At 43.3% G+C, this 20,636-nt stretch overlaps 1 protein-coding gene across 3 annotated transcripts in view; it reads right to left on the bottom strand.

Annotated features, from left to right (window-relative positions):
* Window positions 1–19,586, bottom strand: part of LOC133018343 (receptor-type tyrosine-protein phosphatase F) — a 127,087-nt gene extending 107,501 nt beyond the window's left edge. For all 3 annotated transcript variants that reach the window (XM_061084691.1, XM_061084689.1, XM_061084690.1), the window contains exons 1-2: window positions 19,270–19,586; window positions 3,195–3,369 (exon numbers count right to left, since the gene is read on the bottom strand). In XM_061084691.1, the coding sequence (XP_060940674.1) occupies window positions 3,195–3,294 (100 nt within the window). In that variant the 5' untranslated portion in view covers window positions 3,295–3,369; window positions 19,270–19,586. The remainder of the gene's footprint in view (window positions 1–3,194; window positions 3,370–19,269) is intronic.
* Window positions 19,587–20,636: the final 1,050 nt, after the last annotated feature.

The following is a 20,636-nucleotide window of genomic DNA, read 5'->3' as shown; positions in this document are numbered from 1 at the left end:
AAAGCCGCCCGACATCACAACATGTGAGGCACGGGAAGGCGCCACATTCATCAAAAGCTTATTAAAGCCGATGGAATAACTCACAATGACAGCACTACAAAAAGATAACCATTTCATTTAAGTGCTGGCTCTGTGTGACTTTGAGACTGACCTTGGGGGCCAGTGGCCTATTGTGTACCATGTGTATAGAGAGCTGGTTGATTAGGCCGAGCTCCCCCGGGATCGATGAGACGTCTGCGATCAGCACTCGCAGTAATCACACTGTATTCTGTGCTGACTTAATGGCGATAGAGGATCAATGATGTCACAGAGCGTCACTGGTGCTGCTGGTCGCGGACGTTCTGTATTCGTGGTGTTAATCATTATGAATTGTCGCAGCTGGGGAATCGTGCCTAACAAACAGTAAGACAACAGCCTCTGAAATGTGGCCATCCTAAATCAGCAAACATTGCACTGTAAATGGAATAACCTTTCGTTTTTATGAGAGGAGATGGCTCAACCCTGCTCGCACATTTGCCATCTGTGACAGCTTTTGCTACGGGGAGACAAGGACACCAGACCGAACCCATGTAATCAGAGCCTTGCCAGGCACAGTCCGCCCATAATATCTGTCTGGTGTCTGCCCTGTAATACAGGAAATCCAAACCAGAACTATCAAGTTCACATAACTAAGTTGAATACAAATTACAGACACCAAACGCACACAACCCTGCCATTAGTGGTGGGTGTTATTTTTGCCCCCCAACTGTCTTATTTTAATTCTATGTCTGTTGGCTTTAGAGACAGACTCCTTTATCATAATGGCAGGTTTACATCTTTTCCAACGTGTGCTTTCATTAAACTACAACCCTAGTTTAACCTCAGACCAGAGCCAGGCTTTTTTACCAACTTATTATTTCTTTTATCTTCCTTTTAAGATGAAATTCCTTTTCTTCTAGCCCGCATCCACGTATCAGTGTCCGGGTGGTTCCTCAGAAAAAAGGCTCGTCCCGGCTTGTCACAGCACGACACAGCAGAGTATCTCTATCTGTTAATGAAGAGACCTGGTTCTGTGTTTTTATGGGTATATGATACGATTACTGAAATTAGAGACCGTGGGGGGGGGGACTTTGCTCTCACGGAGACAGAGAGCAAAGGATTGAGTAAAACATTGTCCACACGAAGCCATTGTTCAAAAGCTGAACACACGTAAACATTTTGTCCAGCAAACTCCTGCATGTTCAGGTGTATGTGTATATTTAACTCTGGAAATGAAGTGTATATATATTCAAAATGTCCTGAAGGCACAACATACTGTCACAAAACATGTCCTCATAATTTAAATGACTTCAGCAGTCCTGCATTCTTGCTAAATAATTGACTTTGGACATATCTGCACAATAAAGATTAAAAACAGCCCAATAGCATTACAGCTACATAATCAAGGTCGCATCCAAACTGTGCACTGTGCATCTGACAGACTCAGCACTTTTAAATAATGTATTGGAACCTTCTATGCCCCCGACAGTACCTTTTCCTCCACAATCTCTACACAGCAAATGCAGCTGAATCAATTTTGTTTCCTCCCTTGGTGGCAATTAAAATGAAGGTAAAGAGGAGCACAGGTACACATCATAACATGACAATAAATATGGTGAGTGAATGAATAAATAAATGAATAACTGACTAAGCAGATCTTTTTGCAGATTATTTGCTTTGTCAAGAGAAGTTGGATGCCACTTATTCATAGCCCAAAGAATACCTTGCAGATAATCAATTTCTTTGTTAAAGATTATTAATCATCAGCAATTTATTCTTAATGTGAATTTTAAAGCAATTCAGAGTTTGTTATTTTGAATCAGGGAAGAATCAGAGGTTTAGCAACACACCACTGTGGTTTTGAGTGCACAGGGAAAGGCACTGCCCGTGTACATGAGTCAGATACATGGCACTTTCAACTCTAGGTATGAAGTAATCTCAGGGCAAATCTCCTCGTCTTACTTGACCACTACTACTCCAGTCAAGGTCGGATTTGGTCTAATCCCATTTAGAGCAGTACAAAGACAGTCTCGCTGAACCAGCAGAACAAAGACAGGAGAGCAAAACATTTCTACAAGGTCAGGTTCACAACTCTCAACTGTGCAAAACTCCAGACTCACTGCGAGAGACAAGGGGCTGAGTGAGAGAAGGCAAAGGGTACGGGAAAACAAATCCTATTGGGCCCATGTACGAGAGGACAGGGCAGTTGGCGTGGCCGGGTGCAGGAATGGGAGGGGTTGGAGTATAATTGAATTACAGTGACCCAGTGACAGCACTATAGGTGAGGTCATGTGTTGAATTAATTCAGTCCCTGACCCCGTCTCAGGCAGGGCAGTGCCTCTTGTCTACCCCCGGGACCCAAAGGCACGGGAATGGCGAGACATCTTTCTGAGAGTACTCCTTCCAGCCAAAAGCTTCATTCAGATTGACAGGCGAGCACAGAGGCCGGTGGAGCACATGCTAAGGCTCTCTATACTCTGGGGCATGCATTGGAGGGGGAGATATTTCTGTTCGCCTGGAATCCACCAAAGACACCTAATTTAAATAGAATCTGTATTTTATTTAGAATTTGCATGAATCCACGACTAGAATGGCAATCGGAGAGTGCATACCTATCTCTCAATATTAAATAAAGTAAAAATAAATCCTGCATCTGCCTGTTTATTCAGATCCACTCAAAAATTATACAGTTTCTTCCTTGAGTTGTATCCCTTCACAAAATGTCATGGATTTGGTCGTTTTTGAGTAATCCTGCGAGCTAACAAACAGTGAAAACCCAAGGATGGTGCTCATTAAAGGGCATATCTTATTTGCATCTGCACCAAAGTGCCCACACTAGTAAATACATTAAGATCCTAGAATTATTCTCTGAGAACAATGTTATGTCTCATATCTCATGATGTTAAAGAAAGTGAAAGCAAATAAAGGATCCTTCCTCTTTATCTGCACCAACAGTTTTTACAGAAATCCCTTCAGTCGTTTTTGGCGTAATCCTCCTAATTTATAAACAAACAAGTAGATGAACAAACCTGATTGTCGTTGGCAACTTATTAATATGATGTAGTGGGTTAAGTTTAGCTTTGATAATGTTGGTCCCTGTTAAAAGGAACTAGTGCAAAGTGCAATTTATTAAGCCTATTAAGCCTATTAAGGATTTCCTGTGTGAATTGACTTACTCTCTGCCACAGATGAGAAGACCATGCAGCTGAAGAGAAGCAGGAACAGCAACGCCCCTCTGGGCAGGAGGGGCACTGCCAGGTGAATATTAGGCACCATGTTCCAAGTCGGCACTGCTCCCTCCTCAGTCCCTTGCTCGATGCGTCCCACTCCGACAGGATCAAAGACTAACACCTGCGAGAGCAAACACAGGCAGAGAAGGAGAGAAAACATTAGTATTCAGACTCACCGTACATTTGCATATATTTGAATGAACATAATAACACGGTAAAGCAGAAAATATCAAAAACAAGTCGCAAGGCAGAACCAAAGCAGACTGGAATTTTGTATACTTGTAAAGACAACAACAGCGCACAACACTGGGGATCTTTGGTCCCGATAAACAAGGCGCCCAATAACCACAACAAAACCCTGCTCGGGGCAGAGGAAAATACAAGTGGAGCGAATGTAACACGCAAAGACTACATCAGCAGAAGAGTTCGAGAAGAAACGCAGGGCAGCGCCGCAGCGAGAATTCATGGGAAGAAATAACAGGGACAAAGGGGGAGGTCAGGACGCGGGATTAAGCTTCTCAGTCCTCCTCTCCCGGTGAGGATCAGTCAAAAACCCAGAGGACCTCCTGAACATTAGTCCCACGGGACCGCCGCCCACTTAATGTTCCCCATTAAGAAATTGAAACTGTGTCTTCCAGATGGGCTCGAATCAACAGAGTGCCATGATCTCATTCAATGACAACATGTATGCATACATAAACAAGCACGCAACACAGCCCAGGGGACACACACACGACTGGTCAACAAAGGAGGAGCAGGTGTACGACAAATGAACCATAACTGACCAAACCATAAAACAGAGAGCACAACTCCATCACTGTAAGTAGGAGGTGGAGACAAAAACAAAAAAGGCCATCCTTCAAAACAGACAGCACACGCACTGACGCTGTGTCTTTTAAGAAATTGGATTTAATGTAGGAAATGACGAAGCCCACTGATGAGATTTAGATCAATTACCTCCAGTTTGTTATAGCCTGCAGTTGAGATGTCTAATACTGTTACAAACAAAGTAACTGTGCATCCCCATAAATTCAGCTAACTAAATTTCTTATCCCGACCCTCTAGCCCATGGCCATCTGTGATGAGTCATCATAACACAGTCAAGCAGGCCGCTGTATGGTAAAGATAGAGATCTCTCTTTTGATGGAATTAAATCAGTATCTCCAGAAGTCAACAGAAAAAAAACGAACCAAAATGAGAAAAGTTTCAAAAGTTTTAAAGTAGCCCTACTTTTGTCTTCAAGGGCTCCCCGACAATGATTCTGTACAGAGCTTTTACAAGAGGCCTTTTGGAATGGAATTGAAGACTTTCTCAGCTCATCTGTTCAGTTTCACTGCCCAGTTTATAGTGGCTGCCTGAACAATACTGATATTTGTGAAAAGAGAAAGAGAGGCGCTCACAATGTGCAATATCTCCAGGCTTGCTGGGTGGCCGGTCAGCTTTGGTCTATTCAATTCGGCTAAATAAGTTGGAGTGTCAGGAACACAATGCCTCCAGTATCTGGTGGAAAAAGACCTTTCCATTCTTAAGCCTGTGGAGGTGTTGAGCAGCCCATTACTCACGTGGTGTTTTTCAATGCGTGATGTGGAAACACACCGAGCACCTCTTCGACCACCCTCTTTGTGAAATGAAGAAAACACTCTGTGAGGCATAGTTCTGGGGGAGAGCAAAGTCTTAAAGGCGCTGTATGTTCGTTTTCTCCTGCGCCAAATGTGTGTGTTTCTGCCGGGAGAGGATGGTGGTGATGGTCACTTGCCATTAGCTTCAGCAGTCTCTGTGTTTAAAGGCAGAGAGGATACAACACGCCCTCTGAGCATCGTTTCTTCTTCAGGGCGGACTGGCTGCTGCGGTGACTCACTATCAGAAAGTGACAAGATGCGCCAGGGCTAACCGGTTAGCACGCTAGCCGAAGTAGAATAAAAGAAGTGATGGAAATAGAAGCAAAACCCGGGGCAACAGTGACTTAGCTTTAGGCCTCTAGAAACAGATCTTGGAGAATGAAGAAATTAAACTGCTGTTGCTGAAGTTGATGCTAAACTCCCCATGAATCCGGTAGTGTGTTGGCTGACATTGGCTATGTAACAATGTACCGTTCCGTGTTTCATTGTCTCCATCTGAAGAGAAGTTACTTCAGTGACTTGGCAAAGGAAGAGACAGGCATGGCTGAGATGATGAGAATTCCTCACATGAGCAGCTGCAGACAGGTATCATCGCCGGCTACGTCTTCATCACTGTTTGATCCTCACAGGAATGGGCCTCTAGGCTTCAGGTCTACCGGATCTATTTCCAAAGCAACCTGCCTTGCATCTAATGAATTTAAAACGGTGAATGCAGCCAACATCATCAATTGTCAGTGAAGGTTCATGCTAGGATTGTATCAATCAGTATTACACTCTTCCCTGCATGATTTTTCAGGAAGTACTAATAATTTAAAACCCACAGATAAAAACCTTCCATCCGTGTCTTCACCTTCACTGATAATGAGACTGCAGCTCATTGTTGGTGTGTTAAGCTGTAGCAGTCTGTTGGAGAAAGAGATAAACAAAACCCCGGCCAGGGTGCCAGAGAACTGGATCACACCCCCACTCTGCAGCCAGATCTTAAAGACATTCAGGCCCCGTTTTTATTTAACGTTTATGCCCTAAGTTCGCGCTGCAAAATGAGCACAACTCACATCAAGTTTGTTGGCTGACAAATGTGTTTTGACACTCATTTCTATGTATGCCAGTGTAGCGTTGGTTCACGTCGGTGGGTAGATAGAGTGAGCGAGGCTGATAGAGCTGGCTACTTGCCGTGCTCCAAACCCTTGGCGGTGGAGGGATATCTTTCACAGCAGATGCCAGAGAGAGGGAGATGCTTTTCATCTTCAATGAGACAAATTCCTAGAGCGAGGTTTCATTCTTTATTTATTTAGCTACTTATTCATCCCAGTGCAGCTCGGTGCCTCCCAGTCCCACACAAACACACTACACGGGACAATGCGAGCCCCAATGTGCATTTGTGTTGCGGTGGAGGAGCTGGGGAGGGAAGGACAGGGCATCAACGTGGAAATGGTGCAGTTTGATCCAAAGAATCGGAGCAAGTGGCTCAGAGCACAGGAAGACACTGTTTGCCATTATGTGGGAGAGCGAGAGAAAAACAGCAAGATCACGTAGGGGTGGATGTCTGCCCTCGGGAAATTGCATGCGTATGCTGATGTTTTGTAAATGATTTATTCTGAAAACTGTCTTTATGTGTAAGAGTAAGAGAAGGAAGTGTGTGTGAGATAAAGAGTTACCCCAGTATAATTATGGCTAAAACGATCTTCCTGATTATCTTGCAGAGACTCAGACCCCAATGAATAATTAGTCAGGATGAATTCAGGAGCTAAATTATTTTACAGCTTCAGAGGATGATCTTAATTAATAGTTTAAAACTGTAGTGCACAAACTCAACTAATAATTTATTCTTCACAACATCTGCCAAAGATCAGAGAACAGCAGAAATTATGGCATTCTAAGTTTGGGGAAAACTGAATTTTTCATATATTTTATTTATGCAAACCCAATTAGATGGTTACCCAGGTTAGAGGGCCCTAATATAGGAAAATAAGAAAAGGCAAGGTCACAGATTAGTTTGATCCATCCACCTCATTATCACTTAAGCCTTGGACATGTATTGACGAAACAAAGGGGGAGGATGTGTTTAATAAATTCAAGCCTGGAGCTTCGTAGCCCCGCTAACCGCTGTTGAGGAACAGCCATTCACAACCAGCAGCACCGAAATCATTACTCTGAATTGCCATACAAAAAAAATGTGAGATGTATGTGGTGTTTCAGAGGTTTGCAACCAGGCTAAAAACAATTTATGGTGTAGCTCAGGGGCTTCAGTCCAATTTGTCAAGATGTCAAGATCATATATCCTAACCATATAGATATATATACAGAGAGAGAGAGAGAGAGAGAAAGAGAAAGAGAAAGAGAAAGAGAGAGAGAATTCTGTGGTGGCAGTGTTTAATCTAAACACAAAGACACTGTGGAAGAGATAAGAAGGTAAATAGGAAATAACCCTAAATGTCCAGTCACTGGAGGGCATCCACTCTCCAAGTCCTTTGAGAAGAGGCTTTGGAGACTCGAGTGTCTGGGGAGTCTCAGTATTGCAGAGCAAAACATACAAGCTCTATATATACAGCATAACAGGCAGAAGAGGTTTAGTGAGCAAATTAAAAGCAGAACAATGGATTGTGAACATTTCCAACGGTGAACTTTAGAGGACAATGGAGCTTTTGTGGGGAGTGTAATGAAAAGTACACACCTATGCCATTTGCTTGTTTGCCACAAACATCTGGTGCCTGTCATTCAAGTTATTACCCTGTGTTTGCGCGAGGCAAGGGAGTGGCCACCCAACTGGAGGTGGTAGGCTACAAACAATGCAACAGAGCTGCGCACAGAGCACGCCGAAGCTGAGTAAACACTACTATTACACTAACTACAGGTAGTATCTCTGCTCTCCACAGTTCCCATCCCTCCTACTCACGTTGTCTCTCTTTCTCCATCTCCATTTAATGGGTCATCCTGGGCGTGGGGAGGTGGGACAGCGGAGATATATGGCTGGCAGTGTGTGGAGCTAATCACGGCCATCTCTGGAGGTGATAAACCAAGACCAGCGAGGTCTGTGTTGGCACAGACGGCAACGGCTCCATAAACACAGTTACAAGCTGAATTTCGACAGCAGTGTTTTGGCCCTTGATTAGTTCCCCATGCCCTGGAAGGCTCAGCCTCACAAGTCTACGCGAATGCACACCCCAAGACCCCATGAGAATAGCTGCAAACTAGTGAGCCACATACTGTAAAATGAAATGTGTTAAGTAACCAAATTAGGTTTTCACTCTTACTCTGAAAAGCCTAGCTCTATCCACATATACTCAGTGGTGCATGAATTTTTTACAGAGCTACGCTGAAATCCACCTAACAAAGGGTAATGTCCTGAGACCTATTGACTTCTAGAGCACTTCTGTTTACAAGCTGATTCCACCGAGTTAATTGTTAACGCTTTAATGCCGAGAGGAAGATTGAGAAACTGAAAGACGCCCGTAACAGGCGAGTGCACATCCTCAAGTTGAGCAATAGAAAGTAGGGAGTGCTGATTATGGTGACCTACAATGAAAGCTCTCAGGTTATAAATCACACGGGTAGAGTGTCTGTCTGTGTGGATGACTCAGAGAAATCCATCAGGTTGTTAAAATAGGACACGTCAATAATTACGTATAACTTACAACTGCCATTTGAAATGTAAGCATGTATTTAGAAGAAATGACCGAGTCAACATGACGCACTGTGACGTCAACTGTGACGCTTGAGGGTTTAGTCGTCATGCTCCATGCTCCTGATAATCTCCTGATACAGGCAACAACTTGCCTCTCAACAGGAAGAAAAGACCGTGGCTTTTTGGCTCAAAACCACGTGATTCGACGTCAATCAGCATTTAGTCTGGTCGAGTGAACATTTAACAAAACTCAAGCACCTTCATAAATTACCTCTGAACTGAACTGGGGGATTTACAATCACCTCTGGGGGGGCTACCAATCTTTGCGGCTACAAAACAATCTGGGAATGAAAGGTGATATGTATTACTCTGATGTGTATTACACAGAGTAGAAGAGACATACCAGAGTGCCACTTCCATTTGAATTTATTGGAGAGTGATTATTGGAGTTGTCGAGCTGCGGAGCAACGAGAAAATGGCTTGCACTACAAAGTGCTGGGCAAAGGGCCGGCAATAAATCAAAAAGCAGACTCAATGCAAAACAGACATTCGTCAAATAAAAGCAATGCTGTGTAAACCTGGAACAATCGACTGTATGAAACTGCTCATTGTGAAGTGATACCAATCTTAGAAGCCATGTCGACGGAATATAAACCAGTTTGGTTAAAGAATACTTAAATTCCAATGGTTTTTGTATGGAATAGGAATGTTGCTTATACAATTCATCCTATTTGTTGACATGTGTACAGGACTGCTTTGACACATCTACTTATATTCATAGGAATTATCATTACTGTATATACACATTTTTTGTTATAACGTATCTGTCTTTTTATGTTATTATTCAAGCTGACGTTTAATTCCTCAAAACTAGAGCCTAAATAAAACAAATGGAGACAATTACAAAACAACAAAGCCTTGTATTAAGTGAAGTTCAGTTTCTCTAAAAGCCAACAGCTCGGTCCTAGTTCACAGACTGGAGAAAAAGATTAAACCTATTTATTCAATTTTTGCTTTAATTTGACAGAATTTTTAAAATGAATAAATGCATAAGGATGGTTATGTCCTATGGCGCAATATTAAATTAGCAATATAAACCAAGATGCACTCTCAACAGCAGATGTGCATATATATATATATATATATATATATATATATATATATATATATATATATATATATATCTAAAGGAAATTCACACTGTCAAGCAAGAGATATGGGCTAAGACGTCGCCACTCGACAGTTTGCTCATGGACAGATGGTGCCATAAAATGACTAGGCAGGCAACACAGAAGGCACTGACTCCCCCCCCCCTTACACCAAAGAGAGGACCTCAGCCCCCCCCCTCCCTCGCCACCTCCTGGGCAGAAAGCCTCGTCTCTGCAGTAGAAGACAAACAGTGAAGGTATGTGAGCAGAGAGACTGGCAAATACAGGGCTTCATAGATCAATAGCTGGCCAAACACAGGTAGTTGTTCGGGCTCAGCTCAATCCGCTGATCTATCACGGGTGGATTTTCAGCAGCAGGAGAGAGCTGACGTATTAGAAAAATTAGGCACAGGAGAACTACAACGGAGCATGGGAAGATATGGAATACAATACAAACTGTAAACACACTGTGCAAGTATGCTCTCTCGGTGGTATTGCCCAACTTGAGTGAAAGCTTTCCCTTTATCTTCGGTTTTTAAGCGTATATTTCTCACAGGTAGCATCGAGGTGAGAGTTTCGAGCCTAACTTTGTGAGGGAGCATGGGATGGGGCTTCGGAGGGCTTCATACTCTTCAGCAGGTGTCTACACTGTTCTAAATCAATTACCTCTAGTCAGCCAGTGCTTAGGGTAGGGGGTATTATAAATCAGCTTGGTGTCAGGCCAGATTAGTGACTGTAACGGCCTGGGACAGAAGCTCTTTGGCCAGCAGGGACCCTGCAGAGGCTGACATGTGAAAGAAGCTGTGGCCTCAGTGCTCGGTGACAAAGCAGCAACTCCTGTGATTGTTTGCCACGGTACTTTGCACTGGGGCTTGGGCTATTTCAGGATGTATATTGTAAGAGTGTTAGACATTTTTCCCTGTGGCCTTTCTATTCCTTTAATATGCATAGTCATTGCAAGAAAATGATGCAAATGAAATAGCATAGCCTTCTGCCACATGTCCAGTGGGCTATGCCATTTGATTTCAGTTATTTTGACAGAAATATACTTTATACCTTGACATGTGCATTATTATATTTCTACAGAGATTAGAACCCATTACCGTTGACCTTCAAATGTTTCATGAATGGATTCGCCAGAGCGCAACTATTAACTATTTGTCAGATAGTCGAGATGATTCACTCATTCATGAGCACTGGGCGGAATGTCTGTGCTTGTCCTGTAATCTTGAAAGCAGCTCACTATCTCACTTCATCCTTTTACACAAATCGTATTCCCTTCAACCACTAAACACAGAGGCGACGTCATGTAACTAGCTTACATTCACTTTATGACAGAATGCATTTTTTATACTACACAGGATTGTTTGTCTTCCGTTAGAGATGAAGTGGATAAATATAGGGCCAAATCCGCCCTGGTTTAAGGCTACAGAGGAATAAACCTAGTGTTTACACAGGGAAGGGATGAACTAAGAGCAGGCAGGGCTGAGAAAAGCACTTCCTCTATAATCAGGCATCTGCGGTGAGAAACAGAAACAGTCTGCCTGATGGTGTCTGAGGCAAAGCATACGGTCGGATTTAGAAAGGAGGACCCCTCGACGCGAAACGTGTTTGGAGGAATTAAAAAAGGTACACAAACAAATGCTGTTGCGAGACAATAAAAAAAAAACCTGATGTATTACACAAAGAAAAGAGAGCACTAGTGTAACTGAAACAGTTAAGTCCTAAGAGATTTAACATGGGTTAGTTGCTTTTGCAAATGTAGAAAAAGAGAATCCCTGAGGCCCTAATCCAACTCCTTCCCTGCCTTCTATTCCAGGCAGTTATCCTCTCAGTCCCTGTCTAACTAGAGAAAAAAGGCTGATTCTAATAAGCTGTTCTGTCTTTCTGACAGTGTTTCTCTCCATCCCCCCTGTTTCCTCCTCTCTCTCTCTCTGGCCATGTCTCCTTCTCTGTCTCTTTCTCTTTGTGTGAGCCATGAGCCAGTCTGTTGGAGCAGATGGAACCATATATCCCCATCGCTCTCCGGAGGCCTGAGGATTTAAAATGTAAAAGAGATGAGTGCGGCATAGGCAGGGGCCAGTGGATGAAGGGCACGAGAAGCTGGGTGACTCTGCTTCGACCACGTTCATCAGACGAGTACAATGCCTCTAACGACTGCACATGTGCCCAAAGAGAAATAAACTAAAGATGCAGACTCTTAACTTGGCGTTTCTGTCCTCGCTGACCATCCGCAGAAAACTGTATTTTGCTAGTAATGGAATTCATTCAATAATTCTCTGGTGCTGTGGATCGAAAATTCCAACAACAACTAATTTATCATCAACTGATGTTTACTGGGGGGGAAATGACTGGGATGTCAAAATTTCAGAAATTTGGTGGTTGGTACAAATACCATTGAAATTCTATGATAGTCAAAAACCAAATTGGATACAAGAGCAAAATGTCATTCAGTAGAGCGCATACTTCCACCAGGGCCCGACAGTCCCCTCATGAAATCACATTTAAATTCACCAGATTAGGAATTTGATTTCAATCTGCACCAAATTGCACACATTCATAAATATCAGTTCTCTATTTAAAACTTTAAGATCCAAGAATTATCCCCTGGGAAGCCTGCAAAAATGACTGTAAGAAAATAGCAGGGGCTACAAACACAATGTACTAACACCTATATTTCCTCGAGTGCAAGCCCCCCCCCCCTTTGTGACGTAGAATTTAAGCATCAACTTGGTGTAGATGTATCGGTTCTCAAAACATCGCTAATGCTGATAGTAACTGGCCATGGGCAAAACGGAAAATAAATAAACAATAAGGAATCAATTAGGATGCTACTCCGGTGGCTTTCTGTCAATGTTACATCGGCTGTAAATGTGGAGTCAGGCCTGCCTCCCTCCACATCTTACCCCAGGCCACCTCACAGGTAATGAGAAAGTAACTGCACACTGTATCTGTCGTCTGGGAGACGATTCTGCTTCGTCCTCAATCTCAGCCTGGCAGGTTGACAGACAGCGGGAGCGAGGAACAACAGGAGGACAAGGTTGTGAGCAATACAATCGATTGCCAGCTGACTAGCGAGGTCCATTATACTGACAGGCCGGAGCCACAACACGACGACCTGCACTCCTCCAACGGCCTCATTACTACCTATGAATCTCTCAGCGTGGCCAATCTCTCTCCATCGGGCTCTCCTCTTTTTGGCTTCCTCTTGATTTCTCTCAACTGTACATCCCCCTGACAAAGCAGGGGACTTAATTTTACTCCAAGAATCTGGTGGAAACAAAAGCCACCTCTAAGCTCCTGCACTTTGCTTTGTGTGTAGGCAAGCAGTGGATACAGAACAAAGAAGACCTGGGCTAATACGCTGTTCTTGAGAGCGGTGTTCTTGAGAAACTACAGCCCCAATGTACATTTAAGCCGGTGCTATCTCGGAAGAAGTTTTAACTGCCTACGACAACCTCATATTAAACATTTCTCCCACTATCTCTCTGTCTTTCAGCTATGCTATCTGCTCTTCTTGTCCTACCCCCCTAGCATCCCTCTAGTTATTCTGAAATCCTTAGTCCTTGAAAGACTTATTTATACTCCCTTCCCTTCCCCACCCCTCTGCCTCACAGTACAGCTGCAGATAGGATTTACCTGCAGCTGAGACAGCCTCCAGACTATCAATTACCACCAGTGTAGAGTCGCTTTTCTGTAGCTCGGCTAACAAGACAGTCACACACACACACACACACACACACACACACACACACACAGACACTCTCTCACAGTGTACATGCACACGCGTGCACACATAAATCTCTTCGACACATTCAGTTAGAGAAATTCTTGGTTGATTGTGAGTCATAGGATTTTACTGACTAATCAAATAGTTAGATGAAAATCCACTTCATCCAAAATCTACATAAGAGCTTCTTTAGTGATTCAGTGCCGGTGAAAAAATTCATCCAATCAGGAAATCTGCCATTTTTTAACAATTCAAGAGATTTAATCTTCGAAAAATAAAAACAAGTGGCATTCAAGGAAAATCAGTAACACTCAAAAATTGGGTCACTTGAAGCAATAAAAGCACATGTTGAAATGTTAATTATGAATCCTCAATAATAAATCAACTTGTGCTGGGACCCACAAATATACATAAGTTGTTCAAGGACGTCTTAGAAGAGTCGGGAAAGCGTGGCGCTCGCATTCGGCAAAATTGATTACAAAATAAAAAAAGGACAAGCGTGCAAAACTTGGCATCCTCACCGCAACTCATTTGATTAGTTGCGATGTTTGACTGGTCTGCAATGTGCTGAAAACAGAGATCTCACCAAATTCTTCCTGACATATCATCTAACTCCCTGACACTGATTAGAGTGAACACCAGGCCGTTACACACACAGAAAGACACGCAGGGACAGGACCCGTCACTCACCTAACCAGATCCACCCTGAAGCCTAAAATGCCTCTGTCAGCTCGACAAATGAGAAGCCATCACAGCCACTGTTGTAGTCATCAAGTTGAAGTTATTTCAGAGATTGGTTCTACGCTGTCTTGCCAGGTGCAGTTAAACCTGGCTGAGCATGTTTGGGCACAAGGCATCAGTTTTGATTCTCGGGCTTCGTGTTTTGTTGATGCACCATCACAGGAGGGGAGCAGACAGCCAGAAAACAGAAACCATGTGAGGGGCATAGGCTAACATTTCCTAATAAAAGTCTTATGAGGACTACAGGCGGGAATCTATCGGTGCTCAGTCATGTAGCCAGTCCCTACAGCCCAGTGTGAGCCTGTGAAGAAAGATCTGAGGAAGGGAATTCCTTTTAAGTGAGCCATCGTGTCTAGCCGTGACAGTAGCACACTGATCATTAGGATCAAATATTTGGGTCGAAAAGAGAATGAATGTGCATTAACAATGGACTCTGTAAAACTTTGAGACACTGGCAGCTCACTTAAAATCCATAAAAAATAAATACCATCCCCGTAAAGGTACTCAGCAAGAGGATTATTTTTGTCATGCTAAAACCAACACGTGCAGAAAAACATTATTTACCTCATTTGTATAAAGAAATCGACTTCATGTGTTTACTGGACAATAAGTAAAGGGCCTGTCCTATTAACTTAAAAGGGGCAACTGGTGATCTCTCTCCTTCCCTTAACCATTCCCCTTGTCTGACAGTCAGCCAAGGCAGCCAAGTCTCCCATGTTTACTAATGTAGAAGCAACCCCTTTATCAGGGAAGAGATTTGTAGGGAAGAGGCAGGGGATTAGCCATCAAATTACCAGGCAGACAGCATCCCTGCTCCAGGGTTGTGAGGCAGTAATCTCTGAGGCTGAAGCGGGAGATCCAGATAAAGGTTTGGGATTGGTGCTGTGGCACTCCAAACTCCAAACTGTGCACAAGTAAAATATGAAAGTGTCTTTTATTTTTTTCAAATCAAATTCTTCCTTATGCTATTTTTGTGATAACGACATTCATAGGACAGGATAAAATTATATAGTTCCTCCCGTGTTGCTGGGGTGTTAAGTATCATTACATGGCATGACACCCCCACAGTGCCAGACTTTTGGTAGGGTACAGCTCTCAAAGAGGAATGCTGTAGCTAGGGCAGGGCTGGTAGAATTAGATTTCACTGGCCTTGCCCGTGGTTCTTACATTGTCACCCGGCTGCCCTCCCTTAAACAAGCAGTGCTCTCCTCAGAGAATACCCCCTGGACACAGGAATGTTTCATCAACGCCTCGGCCCCCAGCATCCTTACAGGGCCACAGTGGGCCAAACAGGCGCTGCAAAGGCAGGCTATAAATAAGTCAGGCATTATAATGAAACAAAATGAATCTCCATCCATCTTCCCAAAACAAGCCAGGGACCTCTGAAGGAGGTAAAGTCATTGTCTGTGATTCAGGAGGAAGAGCAAGACGAACGCAAGCTAAATGTTAAGCTGATGCTGAACGTCACGGTCTGAAACATGCGACACGCGTGCTGTACTCTCAGGTGCTAGTATGACTACATAGAAGCCTGTGTATAGCAAGACCAGTTGATGCCATCTTATGGACAGCGAGAAGCAGAAAAAGTCATAATCCAGGAGAAACTCAGAGGAAAGCGGGTAAAGTAATCACATAGAATGTCATGTTTAAGCCAGACATTTGAAAAAAATAGGGAAGCTGAGCAAACAAGGGTGCTGGCGAAAGGAGAAGTATAAATCAACCACACGATGATGCTCCCAGAACGAAGCACCAAATAAATCATGCCTACATTCCATTTTATTTGCTTTACTGCAGTTTAGCATCACAGTTATACCCTCACACTAAAGACCAAGGTAAAGCAGCAACCTTTAATTCTACTGTAACACCAGCCCACACACAAACACGCTGACCTTGTATTTCTGCATAAGTAAACTGTTAAGGTATAAGATATTAGCCTGGTGCCTTACAGTCATTTACTTATATAACACCAAGGAGGTAAACAGGGTCATGCAAGTGACCACTGAGCAGTGACCCAAAGACTTCTCCGGTGCTCAGAAAATACTTTAAAGCAAAGCAGAACTTGTGAATTATTTGTCATGGTCCCTGTTTGTGTCCAACCTGCATCACTGCACATTTCACACACACAAGCACAAGCTTTGGTCTTGTCATACATACAGAGCACATAAAAATGCAGCTGCCCCTGAAAATGGAGGCTGTTTCAATCAATGTGGAGGCGTAATGGGATGATGTGGAATTGAAATGAGTTTTGTGCAAGGAGGGAAATGTCCTCTCTGACAAAGCGGATTTGTGTTCCCATTGAGGAACTCATGGCTGTAATGCATAGAGCTAAGATTTTAAATGGAAGGTGCAAGGCTGTGAGCAAATAACAGACCTCTGATGGCCGGGCTAGAACCAGGCATAAAATGCAGACAGAAACTTTTTAAAGAGAAGAATAGAACGTGTAGTAGGAGAATAGAAAAATGAAGAGGGCTGTAGGAAAGTAAGAGCTGAAGATGATCTAAGCCTGAGCACTATGATCCACTTATTTTCATATCACTTGTAAGAGACGGGAGCTGAAGCTGCACTCCCGCTGATATCGTAGGTTTTCACGAGACAATTTCCAATCATCCCTAATTGGCAGCAAAAATAACATAACATACCTTTAAATAAACCTGTCTAGCTGTTTGGATATGATCTCAAGCCGAAGCCCTAACCCGTGTTAAACAAGCTGGTGTAGATGTCAAAGCACAGACCTAGTTCTATCAAATGTGCTCTGTGCTCGGGGCGGCTGAGGAAAAGTGTTATTGTCAAAACAACAGTGCTTTGGAAATAAAAGCCCCATTTTCTAATCCGTCTCCTCAGCACCTGTCACAATGAATGATGGACTGTCTTTGAGACAGAAGTGTCACAACTGAGCCCAGAAAGTGACGATCAGCGCAGCCAGCACTTCACACAGGCCGTGGCCGCTGAGTGACATTGCACATTACAAGGGACGAGACTTGCTCACTCACCCAGCGCTGCATAAACATGTTATTTAGCACAGAACAGGGGAGTGACAATTAGACCGTGTCATCATAAAACATCTACTCGCGACCTTGTCCCCATCAGGCAACATCTCCTGACAGTCGGACAAATGAAGAGAGAGTTTAAAAGGTCCCACTCTCCTGGTACTTTCTTAAAAACACGTCACTACAACGACCAAGCTTTGAACTTTAATATCGCCACACAAGCTGGAGGGGTTTTTTGTCTGCTTACAGTATGAGTCATAGACAAAATGTCTGGCTCCTCTGACACAATCGCCTTCACAGACATTGATCGGTGATTGTAAGCAACCTCTTTCATGTCCCGGCTGAGACGAGAGTGATTAAGAAGATCCATCATGCATTAACAGGCCATTACACATCGCCCAATTCAGCAATGATGAGAAATCAAGTTCTATGGAAAGATCCATATGTTCAGCCTATAATTACTTTTGAGCAATCCGATGGGGGGAAGAGTGAGTGATTGACTGTTCCATACAGGGTAATTCAATAGGAAAGACTTTAGCCAAAGTAGTCATTAAAGAGAACGTCCATTTGTATGTTTGGTGAGTGACTATAATAAAGAGCAGTGGTACACAAATGGCCATGGTTATTTCCTCAGGTCACATCGTAGAAATCACTTAATGCTTCTCTGGATTGTTGCCAGTGACGAAGGGACTGAGGCACAGTCATAAAAGTGGAATGGAGGGTCAGTGGCCTGCATGGTAGAGGTGAAGGAGGGCGACCTACAGGTCAGCAAGTGTGGACAGGAGTTGGCTTTATTTGAACAAATAGCCGTGGCCGACCGTCTTTTGTCTCGTTTGTTTACTCTGCCGAGCAGCTGAGCAGACATCTTAACACTTGAGTCCATAATAATTTTATCTCAAGATTACTTTACTTAAAAATCAAGTCTGGGTTCCCCCTTCAAGTCAAGACATGAAAGGGTGTGTTCGACAGTGAGGTTTGAAAAACTGAAACTTAACTCAAAAGGAATATATATATATATAAACAGTAAAGAAAGAATGCTTTGGTTTGACTGGAAGAGAAAATACAAAGTTCTCATGGCAGTGAGACAGACCTGTGGGGAAGTCTTGTAATTTCAACAGCCAAACAAAACCAGACAGATATGTTGGCTACAATAAGCTCTTTGAAAACTTGAGACGCCTTTGATGGGAAAGAGCAAAATTGCTAAAAGAATATTGCTCGAGCTGACAATGGCTGCTTGTACTTTGTTCTGTGCATATTTATTGTGTCTACGAGTGAGATGAACTCTGTGCAAAATGTTCTCATAGCTAAAGATTTATGTCGTAGTAAAAGAAGATGCATTGGATTTAAGACTTCATTAAAGCCGAAGGAGACATTTAGAGCTGGTTAGTCTTGAAGGTTTTTACGTGTCTTAGGTGGAGTCGTCTGATCATTCCAGTAACAGAAAAACAACTTTAAACCTTTCGATAGTTCAAGAAACAGGACTTGCAAGTTCTACTTGTACTTGGGAAAGGCACAAACATTTCCCCGAAAATCATAATTTGTGACTTCCAAAAGTTGTGCTCTACAATTATCTGGGATTTCAAAGCCTTTCAGTGTCTCCTTCGAGCTGGAATTCTTGTCGCTGAAACTTTACCCTCCAGATTGCCCAGGGAGATAAAGACAACTGGAAAAACAGGTTGTTTGGCCTTAGTGTAGGCCTAATGCAGTAGAACGGCAGGGAGCCTCACCTTAGCAGCGGTAGCTAGGGGACATTCTATGGCCCTTCTATTCAAAGTCCTCTGAATACGTAGGGGAGGGCTTGCACCAGACAGGGCAATTTGCCAGAGAGCCAGCCAATAGAGCTAAGCCTAGACGAGGTTAAACTATTGTTTTGGCTTAACAAGCAAGAGTGAGCACGGACAAAAGACCAGGGGACAAAAGAATAGTAAGAAAATACCTGACCATTTAAGTGTAACACATCAACTTACTTTGTTACTCTTATTGTGAGAGGAGAGAAAGGTGTATCCCGAGATGAAATAAAACACAGCGGCAGATAAAGACAGATTAAGTTCAGAGTCGAGGGCAACTCCGTCAATTTCCAAGAATGTCCCATGCCTCATTTGCTTTTTGAGCAGCAATGACTTAAATTTTTTTGGCACATTGCAATATTGCTGTGGTGCAAAATTCACACTTACCAATGCATATCAATTAGGTCCACTTATAAATAAATCCTCCTATTCCTTTTTAGTGTGAGGCTCTTATTCCAGAGAGGGAGAGAGAGAGAGAAGCAGTATCCAAATCCTAGAAAAGACAATCCAGCGGGATCCAAGAAAGTTTATCCCTGAACGAAGTCTTATAAAAAAAAGAGTTTTAAGAGGAAGTAGTCTCCGGTTCCTGCTCAGTTATTCCATTTTCAGCGTTTCAGGAACTATCGTTTGGCTCCCACAGCAATATGTTTCCAGCTGTGGCTGGAGAGTGATATGGCTTGGGGAGAGATCCTTCAGAGGCAGAGCTTGTTCACACACTGAGCGGGTGTTCGGGGACTGCCTGCAAGAAGCCAAACCCACCGTGTGATGTCACAGGAGTCAAATTTCAGAGTGGAGAGGGAGGAGGCTGAGGGGCCTTACCTTTTGAACCTTGACCAATGAAAGATAACTATGCAGTTCACCTGCATGCTGAAAAAAAAAGGGACACGTGATGTTATGTATTCCCGCTGCTTAGAGACTACATTAGGGCTTATCTATTGACCACCTTCCAGGGGAGGAATACGACCTTATGTGGGCTCATATGCCGTCTAATCAGAAACCTGACGGCTGGCTGACATCGCCCACTTCTCTAATTCAGATTTTAAATGGAACTCCTGCATGTATTTCAAAATCAATTTGCCATGTCATTATCGCAGAAACAAACGGGTTAACAAAGTTTGACCTTGAAACATTCAAGTATTCCCAAGGGGCCGTGACAATTTAACACATGTCCAGCACCACATTTAGTTTGCTAATGAAACAGTTTCAAGAAATAATTTGGCCTTCGCGCTCTCTTCCCGAAAGAGGTTTGAAGAAAATAAGCAGGAGAAAATTCTCATTCTTAAATCAGAAAGGCGTTGAGTATGCACACGCTCACGCACACACAAAGACACACACACACACACACTGCTTCTCACTCCCTGCGGTCAAACTAGCTAGCCATGGAGCTAATCATCCACAACAGATGTTCAGAAATGTTCGGTCGGATTTATGACGGAGCTCAGAGGAACAGCCAAGTCAGCCTCTGGTGCTGTTTTTTTCTTCCGCTCTATAAGGACAAGGGATTGCACTGAGAGAGGATGTCAGCACAACCATTCTCTTCCCCAAAAAAATACCCTCACTCTCTGAGATTCACCATCCGAGACGACAGCGCCTTAATAGATCACAGAGCCGCGGGACCTTGGGGAGAGGTTTGCTCATTTATCCCAATAATATTGTGTGGACTGTAACTCGCCCTCCACATAACAATGTTACTTTAAATATATCAGTGGCGTTGCTGACGCTGCAAGCAATGACCCAGACCGAGACCAATGTTC

Source organism: Limanda limanda, chromosome 13, assembly GCF_963576545.1.
Source record: "Limanda limanda chromosome 13, fLimLim1.1, whole genome shotgun sequence".
In the NCBI taxonomy this organism is placed as follows: Eukaryota; Metazoa; Chordata; class Actinopteri; order Pleuronectiformes; family Pleuronectidae; genus Limanda; species Limanda limanda.
This window is presented reverse-complemented; position numbering and strand designations above follow the sequence as displayed.